Source organism: Aptenodytes forsteri, unplaced genomic scaffold, assembly GCF_000699145.1.
Source record: "Aptenodytes forsteri isolate BGI_AS27 unplaced genomic scaffold, ASM69914v1 Scaffold257, whole genome shotgun sequence".
NCBI lineage: Eukaryota > Metazoa > Chordata > Aves > Sphenisciformes > Spheniscidae > Aptenodytes > Aptenodytes forsteri.
In genome coordinates, this window is record NW_008795194.1 from 10178182 (window position 1) to 10190205 (window position 12024).

The following is a 12024-nucleotide window of genomic DNA, read 5'->3' on the forward strand; positions in this document are numbered from 1 at the left end:
CTGGGAGCTGGATCAAGGATATCATTTTGCTGCACTGTGTAACGCTACTGGTTTATGATATGATAAAATTATCAGTCGTGAGACTAATTTTTGTGTTTGTACTTCTGTATTTGTACTCAGCATTGCTGTGATCTCCGTACCTCGGGAGCCACTTTTTGGAAACTATTAATAATTGCACCTTTTACCTTTTTTCCTCGGGTAACCAATCTGTGGGGGAGACAGGGAGGGACACTTTCACCTGCTCCTTCACCTTCCCCCCCCTCCCAGTATGGGAGCTTTGACTACTTCATGCAAATGACTGCGTTTTCAACTCAAACTTCATTTTTCAAACTTAAAAGTTTTACTCAAGGTCCTCACTGCTCTGGACCTGTCCTGCTGAGGTATGAGGAACAACGAAGACTATCGTGTTTACGTACTTGAGTGTGTAGGTAAGGTTGCGGTGTATCTGTGAGATGTATAAGGCTCTCAGCTTGAGATGGTTTCAGATCTTCCACCTCCTGGCTGTCAGTCCAGTAGCTCAACACCGCTTGAGTAGTCAGAAACAATTGCTTCTGTGGGGCAGCAGGGATCACAGGGGCACCTGCATGGGGCAAGGGATGTCGACCCCTTCTTCATGTCTCTGTTCTCTGTAGTCCTTTTTGCTTCTAAGTCAGAATGAAGCCACCAGAAGCAGGCAGGATGCGGTAATAAATAGTTAGGAGATGTGAGACTGAGACTGAAAGTGGGAATGATGGACTCAGACTAGCAGACAAGCTTCGTTGTGTTCATACTGTAAGATCCTCGACTGGAGCTCCTATGGCCATTGACAACGGTGTCTGTCACAGTACCTCTATTTCAGCATCTTGATTTGCTTTTTTCTTGCAAGGGAGGATTTAGTGTGGACACCAAGGGCACGGCATTGGATTTGAAAGTCTGTAAAACACACTGGATATTGTCCACGCATGGTGAAATTCTTCCAATCTCCTGTGGTAGTGTTGCATCACATAATTGCTTAGCCATGTTGTCACAGTCTGTTGTTAGAATCTTTGACACGTGAGTAGATTGTATTAAGTAATCTATACATAATTCTCTCTGCTTCTCTCTCTGTGTGTGAACTGCTACAAATGAATGAATAATATTTATATGGACATGGTCTAACCTGGTTGATATGGCACTAAGTGGAAGCATAGTCATTCTTTCTTGTGTTATCTGAAAAACCCAAACTGTTAATACAAGTTTCCTTTTCCTGTTGTTTTGTTTTGCTGTGAGAAGAGCTTGACAGATCATTTCTTAACTGATGCATCCCCCAGGGCTGTGATATGCTGATGCTCTAAGGTCCACACTTTCTACTGGTTTATGTTTGTTAGATTTCTTAATGGAATTTATTAGCCAGTTTCTGGTTGTAAAGTCCTGCATTAAATGGGATTTGATTGCTTCAGAATCGGCATTTTCTTGGTACAGTGGTGAAACAGTTTGCTAGCAGTCTTTTATAGGGAATACACTTATAACATTTTTAATTTAAAATTGAGCATGATGCAGTTGCTGCATTCAATTATGAAATTTATATGCAATATTGGTTTTTAATTGGTAGTTAGAAATTCATACATATATGTACATTGGTAACCATTTTTTATATTAAATTTAGTGGGAAATTTTGGGTAATGGTAGTATGGATCTGATATTTTATCCCTTTATACATGATAGAGTAGCAGGTCTCAAAGGCTATGACTTGCCCAAGGAGTGATGTTCTCCATGGAGCACTCCAGCCCTCATCTTCCTGCCATTCCTTCTGAGGGACCTCCAAGGAGAGCCATCACTCCCGCACTGTCCAGGCACCCACATTTCCTTCCGTTGAGCAGACTCCAAGGGTGGAGATGCCAGGTCTCCACTGGAGACTGTTGGAACCAGGATCCGATCTGGCTAAGCACTTGTCCCAGGGGTTTGACAACATAGGTGTGGACCAGCTAACACAAGAGTCAGTGAGGATAGTAATGCTTGACAAAGCCCTTTTTGTCCTGAAAGCCCCCCCTGGTGCAGGCACGGTGGGGTTGACAACATGCTCCCCAAAATGTTGTTCATCGATACACCGGTATTATTCTCTGTTGTTCAAAGGGTACTCTCCTTGTCTGTTTTTTTAATTGGAAAAGACAATGCACAAGCTTAATTCTAAAAAGCTTTCCTGACCACATAAAAATTGCATTAAAATTAGTCAGATACACTTTGGGGCTTTCTTTGATGATACAGTTTTGCTTTGAATAAATCAATATATTAAGGCAACTGTTCTGTATTTCTGGTTGCTTCCATGGTTAAGTGTGCTTTATGGTTGATTTGAAAGATATTTTAATTTCATCATTTAAGACTCCGTAGGCTGTTTTCTGTAGAATCATTCTGTGAAGAAAGGGTTAATACTTCTATGTGCATTTACATCTAGGGCTTTGCTCTGTTGAAGAGCCTAGTGGATAGATGTAAAGTTCATGAAAGAATCATGACAAGACACTATACATAAAGCAGACATAATGCTGTGGAAGCACAGCATCTCTTAAAGAACAGCTATAGCCTAGACTTGAAAATCATTACATGACTTCTTAGCCTCACTGCTTATATCCCCTTGATGGAAGTAAAATGGGATGTACTTTCTCTGATGGGCACTTGGCTATCTGTAGTGCTCCTGAAAGGTGTCTGTAACTAGTGCCCATTACCTCTGGTCCTGTCACTGGGCACCACTGGAAAGAGCCTGGCTCGGTCTTCTTTACACCCTCCGTTCAGATGTTTGTACACATTGATGAGATACCCCCTGAGCCTTCTCTTCTCAAGGCTGAGCAGTCCCAGCTCTCTCAGCCTTTCCTCATAGGAGACATGCTCCAGTCCCTTAATTATCATAGTGGCCCTTCGCTGGACTCTTTCCAGTAGCTCCATGTCTTGTACTTGGAAGCCCAGAACTGGACCTAGCGCTTGAGATGTGCCTCATCAGTGCTGAGTAGAGGGGAAGGATCACCTCCCTCAACCTGCTGCCAGTACTTTGCCTAACAGCCCAGGATACCATTTGCCTTCTTTGTGCAAGGGCACATTGCTGGCTCACATTCAACTTGGTGTCCACCAGGACCCCCAGGTCCTTTACTACAAAACTGCTTTCCAGCCAGTGAGCCCCCAGCCGGTGCTGGTGCATGGGGTGGTTCCTCCCCAGGTGCAGGACTTTGCATTTGCCTTTGTTGAATTTCATGAGATTCCTGTCAGCCCATTTCTCAGGGGTCCCTCTGGGTGGCACAACCCTCTGGCCTATCAGCCACTCCTCCTATTCAGTCATCATTTCTGAAGAGATGTGAGAGCAGGCGCCATCTGATGGCTTCAGTTCTCTCTATGATTTACGCTGTTACAGACAAGACGCTATCTAGGTTGTGGAATTCCTTTGTCAATGTACAAATGAGTTTTGCTAATCAGCTAAGTTACTTGAAGGAAAGAGACTGTTTTGCTCTCAAGGTAATGTGCCAAAGGACAATAACGTTTTCAGCCTGTAATCACTTCTAATCAGTTCTGTGTATTGCTTTTATTTTGTCATCTCTTAGGATGCAGGAAGTCAACAAATAGGCTTTTTGCTAGGAAGCTGTGGAGTTACTGTGGCCTTGACTAGCGATGCATGCCATAAAGGACTGCCTAAAAGCCCCACAGGGGAGATACCACAGTTTAAAGGTAACCCTTGCTTATCATGGATATCACGGGTCATTTACTACAATAACAGTCATTGCACTTGCTTAGTTGTAGTGGGTGAGGATCAGGCCCGTGGTGATACACTTGCCACAGAAGCAGCCGTGGCTGCTGGGACGCGATTGCCCCAGCTGTGTGTCACTGGCTGGCAGAGATCGCTGCTCCCACCTCATGGCTGCCGAGCAGTACGAGTGCTCCTGATCTGGTTCTCCACTGGCTCAGCCGGGCTGCTGAGATCGTCTGTGGCAACAAGCGAAATAAAACCAACAGGCTTAGGACTGTAGTAGATGAGGAGCATTTGTACGATTCAGTTCTATAGCTAAGTGGTAGGGACAGTAACCTCTGACAGGAGAGTGGTAATAAACTATCTGGGTCAATAACAGCTTAAACTGCCCAGCCATTTCTTCAGGGATTGTCTGAGAAGGCCATGATAGCTGTGTTAAGAAAGCAGTTCTGGAAAATCTTCTTTCCTGTGCTACGCTGAGGTTTAAAAGAAGCAATGTTTAGGTAATGGTGACACAGGCATTTGGGAAAAAAAAAAACCTCAGGCAGAGAAGAGTTTTGTCTTGTCTTATCTGGCAGAAACTCGACAAAAGCTGACTTTTCTTTGTACCTCAGGCTGGCCAAAGCTGCTGTGGTTTGTCACAGAGTCTAAACACCTCTCCAAGCCACCTCGTGACTGGTTCCCACACATCAAGGATGCAAACAATGACACAGCTTACATTGAGGTGAGTTAATGAAGATGCATCTTCTCGTCGAATCATTGCATATGGCACTTCTGGATTAGGTAAACATCATTATTCATTCACTAGTCACAGAAGTTAATAAGTAATATTTTCTAATAAATTATACTGGATATTGATTTCAGAAAAGTTAATGAAATGTTAAATTGCATTTTGGACGTTTCTAACGTTAATGTTTTTATGTCGTCTATGTGGCTGCCACAATATTATATTAAACTTGCCTTGACCAATCTCGGTGTCGTTCACAGTGTGGGCTTGCCCACTAGCCTTGAGATGGATAGAGAGCAAGTTTCACAGTGAAGCTTCAGTTCTCATATCACAACCTTCAGACCCTTTGAAAGAGAAGGAACTTCTTGTTCAAATGCATGCCTGTCACTTACTGCTTTGTGAGTCACACTCCCCACAAAAGATCAGCATCAGGAAGGGAAAATTAGTGATGCTGTTAAGTTTAATTTTTCTCTTTTATTTTTTTCCCATTCTTTTTTCCCACTTCTGCATAGACCCAAATGCCTCGAATTCAGTATTGAATTTAAATGATTATTCAAAGGGAATAAGTTCAAGTGAATGGAGCAAAGGTATTTCCTATCTTCGTGCAGTCAGAACACTGGGCTAGAGAAGCAGAGATGCCTCCATTTTAAATCTTGCTGATTATCTTCATTATGGAGAAAGAGAAATGTTTAATTTACTTTAATTGGCACTGATCATTTTCAGACTCTTGCATAAAGTTGCAAAAATTACTGCAATCATCAGCAATGATCTCCCACCTTTTTTTAAGCTGCTTTCTCATGACTCTTTCATATTCTTCTGATCAAAGAGCTTGTGCCTTTCAGCCTGCATACGTATAGATTATTATAACAGAACCCAGCAAGGATTCTGTGGTCAGCTCTTATCCCATGCCTTATAAGACACAGAAGGGAGAAGCTCAGGTTTATTGGTTGGCCTATAAAATCTAAGATATGAACACTGAGCAGACTGAACTAGGTTATTCTCTGCTAAATCTAGCCAGTCCTTTAGTCATTAATGTGATCAGAATTGTTAGCATTATTTTTCCATAATGCCTGTTTTCAAACAGCAGATGGATTTCTGATATCAAGCCTGGGAAGCTTCAGTCGGAAAGAGAAAGCCTATCTGAAAAAAGTGTCTTTTAACAAAAAATTGCCTCCCAAACTCCTCAATACTGCTGCCTTCTTAAAGTAGTCATTAGATGTGTCCATCATTCACCTACATAGGAAACAATTTAAACGTAGCTATTAAATAATGGAAATAGGGCAACTATTGCACACTGACTTTCCCTGCTTATTTCATTTTAGTACAAAACATGTAAAGATGGAAGTGTGCTTGGGGTGACTGTGACAAGGATTGCACTGCTGACGCACTGCCAAGCTCTGACTCAGGCATGTGGATACACAGAAGGTATGGAGTACATTTCCCTTGCTTCATTCTTAAAATCAAGTGTGAATTGTAATTTATTTCTCATCAGGCTCCTGTCTTATGTTTTACATAGATCTGTGTCAAAGATTTAAAAACCTGATTTTTTTTCATTGGTTTTAGAAAATAAGTACACATTTAAAATATCTTTGTGAGGGGTACAAATAATGTCCTAGTCAATACAAATCCTGCAGTGGAGACTTACTATGAAAGTTAAGCTTTGAGGTCATCAGTCATATTATACTGAAGCTTCCTTCCTTTGAGTGGGTTTGACTTGGGTCAATGCCATGTTCTAAAAAATAAACTCTGTTTTGTTTTTGTTGGACAGCTGAAACAATTGTGAATGTATTAGATTTCAAGAAGGATGTTGGTTTATGGCATGGGATTCTTACAGTAAGTATGTTTTTTTATCTTGTGTGAGTATTTGAAAATAAACTAACCTAATATGCTTATTACTATCACAAACTGGGATGTCCTACAGTTTCTTCTAATACAAATTTTTCTGCTTTGAAAGCAAAAAATATGTGACTTAAACCCATGATCTTCTGCTAGTGCACTTACCCATAATGAGCATGGTAAAGGTGCCAGTGTATTTTTATGCATCATGTCAAGGACTCTGGCCCCATTCTTACCATGTTATTCTGATATTACTGTTGCATGATTTTGAGATCAGACTTCATAGCAGAAACAAATTAAATTAGTACTTGCCTCTGTAAAGATATGATCCAATGGCATAGGATGCCATTGACTACCTTCTCTATCAAAACTCCCACCAACAGATGGTTTTGCTAACATTAAAGCATTTCTGATACTTTAAATTGCATGAATTGTCTACTTGCTGTTTGAACATCTTCCTCGATTGACATGGGAGGCAACTGACGTATTTTTAAGAATTGCTTCTAAAGGTGCTGCTACAGTCAATGACTGACAAAATACTTACTATCCACCAATCATTTTAAGAACAGATACCAAGTTTTGAACGGTCACTGTTTGGGGGTCCCAGGATGTACAGGTCCTGCGTGCTATGATTCCCAGGGATTCGATACACTTTTCCCATGCAGTGTTATACTGTTCTTAATATCAAAGGGCAGTAATAACTCTTCTGAAGCAGAAACAATCTATTAGGCTTAACACCCATAAGTATCTCATGCTAAAAAACCATCTATATCACTGAAGTTGAAAGCAAACATCTAATAGAGCTTTTGTGTGCCTTCCTTTGCTACTAATCTTGGTATGAACTTCATTTTTTTCATGACTTGCCTGTAAGTGCTTTTTCTGTACCTACACTTGTGCCAGACTGAGAGGAGAACTATCTTTTGCAGTTCTAAAAGTGTTTACATGACTAATCCACTGGGACACTTACCCTTTCTTAAGCCTAGGTTTTCCAAAACAAATACTGTATTTAACCTGAGCTGCTCTGAGTGGAAACGTGTTACCCTCAGAAGATGTTTCTAAATGGTAACAGAAGTAAAGCAGCAACCCATTTACAGGCTGTTTGTTTAGTACTAACACTGAGAAGCCACTAAAGCAATTGACTGCCTCAGACTGGGAGATTGGGTTTGGATCTGTCATTGGTTTCACTCAGATGTTTTTTCTAAACTTCCTGCAACTTTTCATGACCTTATTGAAAATACTGGAATTAGCCCACCTGGAGAAGGACTAAAAACTCCTTCATTTATTTTCTGTTAAAATAAATTGATCTCTGCTTAATCTGTGACTCCAATTTCTCTGTCTATTGTCTTCTAAATAATTTGTGCCCCACTACCAGTAGTAGTTTTTCAGTCTTCACAGAGGTGGATTTCTTTAGACAGATACATTGCTGTTACTTGTCCTTTTGAGTAAAGAGTCTTCATACATGCTGAAGTTTAGCAGGCTTAGGCATAATATTAACCTACATAGCAAACATGCAGACATTGTTCATCCAGTGTTTTTTTTATTTTTCTGTGTAAAGTGAATCGCTTAGAGTATAAATAGAAAGAAAATCTGTTTCTTTTTTTTTTTTCAGTTTTTCTTTAGTCTAAATCCTTAATCCTTAATTAAAGCATTAGAAAATGGGGGTCTGTTTCATCTTAATGTAAATAGCTAGATAGGAGAAGATAAATGCCAGCATTGAAAATAAAACAAGCATAGAGTGATTTGCATAGATGCCCCTGCCCATAACACAATATACATAATTACCACGATTGTTGTATAAAACCCATTTATCTTATTTGATTTCAGAGTGTCATGAACATGATGCATGTTATAAGTATTCCATACTCCTTAATGAAAGTGAATCCACTGTCATGGATACAAAAAGTCTGTCAATACAAAGGTAAGGAACAAGAATATACAGAAGTCTGCTTGATAGTCAGAATCAAAAGTAGAAATTGATAATACAGCTGTATAGCTTTTGTATGGTGTATTACTAATCTTCCCATTCTTATTGCAGCAAAAGTTGCCTGTGTAAAATCCAGAGACATGCACTGGGCATTGGTGGCACATCGAGATCAGAGAGACATCAACCTTTCTTCACTGCGTATGCTAATAGTGGCTGATGGTGCAAACCCATGTAAGCTATGCTTCTGCAGTCCAATAGAGAATAGGAAGTGTTTACTGTCTTGCAGTCTTTCAATCTTCAGTCATCTTAGCTAAAATATTTACAAAATATAGGGTTTGTCTACTGCAAACTATACGATATTCATGGAAACAGTAATTAATTTTGGATTTTTTTAAAATATATTTTTCTTTAGCTAATCCCGAAGCAAACTTGATATTCCACCTAACGTAAGTTGCAGTAAATCCAGTTTTGTTTAACATGACAGTCATATAAAGACTGAAGTAAATAACCTTAAGCTATAGAAAGGATCAGAACATTTCTTCTGAATGATGGTGCTCAGATGCAGAAGTAACTGAGAACTTCAGGGGAATACTTATACTACTCTAGAGAACCACATCTGGATCACTTCATGACAATTAATAGCATTAACTGTTTCTCTATATTATTTAAGATACCAACATATAGGTGTTCTGCTTGTTTGTAATAGTTTGCTTTCAGTTTCTGAATTAAATCTTTAATTTGCCTCATCCTAAAAAAGAAAACTATAATGAAATTCATGCTGTAAATCTAGCAGTAATGGCTTTTCTACATAAGCGTAGTGAAAGGACTTTATGCCTAAAAATTAGTCTTTATTCTCTGTATGCATACACAACTGTGTATATATATATAGTTGTAGCAGCTGTGACTTCTTTCCCAGTGGACGTGGGTCCTTTTTAAATTTTTTCTCCTGAAAAGCCTATATATTCAATAGTAAGTTTGCAGTTTGAATAGCATCACTTAAGAAATCAGATTATTTTTCTCCTCTGATTTTTTTTTTCTTTACCCCAGGGTCTATTTCTTCCTGTGATGCATTTCTCAATGTCTTCCAAAGTAAAGGTCTAAGACAGGAGGTCATTTGTCCCTGTGCTAGTTCACCAGAAGCTCTCACTGTGGCTATTCGAAGGTACTGTGTTACACCAGTGGAAACAGACCCACTGTAGAATATATGTGGTAATTTGAAAAGGAATGAAAAATTTATTCAAGTATGAATCTGCATACTTAACTTCTGAGTGACATTTTTAGTTTTCATTTTGTTTATGTCCAAAGAAGACATACAAGAAGAATTTGTAGAGTAATAATTTAACCTCAGAGTGCTTTTATAATATAGTTCCCATTTCTGCAATTTTATCTAATTTCAAATGAAATAGACTGAAGTGCAAAAGCTAATTCTGTAAAAAGAAGTGCAAAAATGCCACCATAAGCATAAAATTAATTAAAATGTGGGAATTTAAATGGAATTGCTATCGAGGAAAATCATGCTTTAAAGTAGTCTGTTTAAAGAGAATTGTGACATTCTGCGGGTTGTTTTTGGCTGACTGGCGATTTTTTATCCATTCATAGACTCTCAGTAATCATCTGGAAATGCCCTTTGAGTCTGGGGGATTTGTGCCTAGAAATAAAATTGATAAATTCTAATAAAACTATTAAGCCTTAGGTACATGAATGTCAGTATGCAGCAGTCACCTGTCATGAGTGTTGTAGCACACAGTAAATGGCATAACTGTTGTCTGTTTTGGCAGAGTTTTCCAAAAGTTGGACCTTGAACAGTAGGCACTTTGTTTTTAAGTTCAGATTTCTGCAGCCATTTATAATTGCTTCACATGTTAAAACATGCAGTATAAAACTGTAAAGCACTGTAGTAGCATTAAGTAAAATACTTCCTGCCACAAAGTTTACAGTACACTGTCCAAGTGAAATTTAACTAGATTTTCAATTAGCTTTCCAACGAAACATTGCAGGAAGAAAGACATGAGGCCAAGAGTGTGGTTGACTTTCAGCCACCTCATTATTAACTTAAAACATCTGAAAGCTATCCATCAGGGACTTACCCTGTCCAGGTTAGTTGTCTTTCTGTGAACTACAGGATCTCAGAGAGCCCTTCATTCAGCTCCACCAGCCTGTTCTCAGCTTTATACCAAGGAGTACATTGTTTTTCCCTTGTGTTGGGTTTCCCTGCCATAGGCTGTGCAGACCTTCGCTCCCTTGGAATGAGCTCTTGCTTGTAAGTGCAGAGAGGAGGTGGAATGGCAGCGGACGTCACTTGTGCTGAGCACTGATTAATGGGAGAGGGTTTTCATTTCCTGTGCTAGCCCTGGAAAATCTGCCCCAGATCACAGGTTATGAAGTGGGAGAACTCACTGCATCTCAACATACGATGGCTGGCATGCCCTTTCTAGACTTAAATTCTATGCTTACAGCCACCTGAAGCACTAGAGATTCATTTTCAAATTAACTAGCATTGAGAGCTTACATAAAAAAATTTATTAGCACATAAAATAGTGGATAATTCAAAAAAAAAAAGTCATTTTTATCTTCAATGCCTCACTGTGTAATTACAGAGCAGTTCTTACTACAGTGAATGTTACTGAACACATATCTCCTTTTTTTGAAGTCTGAAACAATGGTAGGATAATACCAGCTGAACTTGGGAGCTTTAGTATTCTTCATTTTATTCAAGCCATCTCCACTGACAGTAAAGTCATTATCATACAAGTTCCAAAGAGTTACAGCTGAACTATGTATTAAAATTACTCCCTGCAGAGCACAGATCCAGAGAGCTCCCTGTTAATGCTCCAACTCTTTCAAAATCTATATGTATTTTTACTGATCTTCCTACAAGGAAGAGTAACAAAACCAGTTTTCAGTTGAAATACACTCATAGTTTGGAAAAAGACAGTCAGTAATAGACTAGTAGGTACTTTAGCCTTAGAGCTGAATCATGAAGCCTAATATTTAAAGGAATGTGTCATGCAAATAATTCTTTATGGTATTCCCCTTTGGTTTATTGCCTATTAGTCTGAACCCACTTGCTTAAGGGAGTGCAAAAGTTTAAGTACAGGTCCGTTCCCATTTAAATGACTGGCAAAAAACAGTGGTAAAATAGATTGTATCTGTAAATGGTAGTGGTAACTGTTCTCAAAATGCTCTACAGCTACTCAGTATGAACAAATCAGCTTTGAAGTAGATGCACATTGTCCCTCTTTCATGGTTAAGGAAACTAAAGGTGTAGGTTTGTCTGGTGGTTTGAGCTATATGAAGTAGGTGGAATTACACCTTTCTCTGGCAAGCAGTCTTACAGAATTCCAAACCCAGTATTAGAAATATTGAATGTGTAAAGAAAATTTAAAATGTTAACTTTAAAATGAATTATAAATGCATTGGAATAGGGTTATTTATTCAAGACAGCCAGCATGGCTTCACCAAGGACAAGTCCTGCCTGACCAACCTAGTGGCCTTCTATAATGGAGTGACTACATCAGTGAACAAGGGAAGAGCTATGGATGTCATCTATCTGGACCTCTGTAAGGCCTCTGACACGGTCCCCCACAACATCCTTCTCTCTAAACTGGAGAGGTATGGATTTGGTGGGTGGACTGTCCGGTAAAGGGTGAGGAATTGGTTAGATGGTCACATCCAGAGGGTAGTGGTCAATGGCTCGATGTCCAGATGGAGACTGGTGACGAGTGGCGTCCCGCAGGGGTCCTTATTGGGACCAGTACTGTTTAATATCTTCATCAATGACATGGACAGTGGGATCGAGGGCACCCTCAGCAAGTTTGCAGACGACACCAAGCTGAGTGGTGTGGTCGACAC

General features: G+C 39.5%; 1 protein-coding gene across 1 annotated transcript in view; it reads left to right on the forward strand.

Annotated features, from left to right (window-relative positions):
- The window catches only part of DIP2C (disco interacting protein 2 homolog C), a 166119-nt gene that overhangs the window by 71747 nt on the left and 82348 nt on the right, over positions 1-12024 (forward strand). Inside the window, 7 exon segments of the mRNA XM_019471878.1 lie at positions 3543-3666; positions 4300-4409; positions 5735-5837; positions 6181-6245; positions 8073-8166; positions 8284-8403; positions 9220-9334. Of these exon segments, the coding sequence (XP_019327423.1) occupies positions 3543-3666; positions 4300-4409; positions 5735-5837; positions 6181-6245; positions 8073-8166; positions 8284-8403; positions 9220-9334 (731 nt within the window).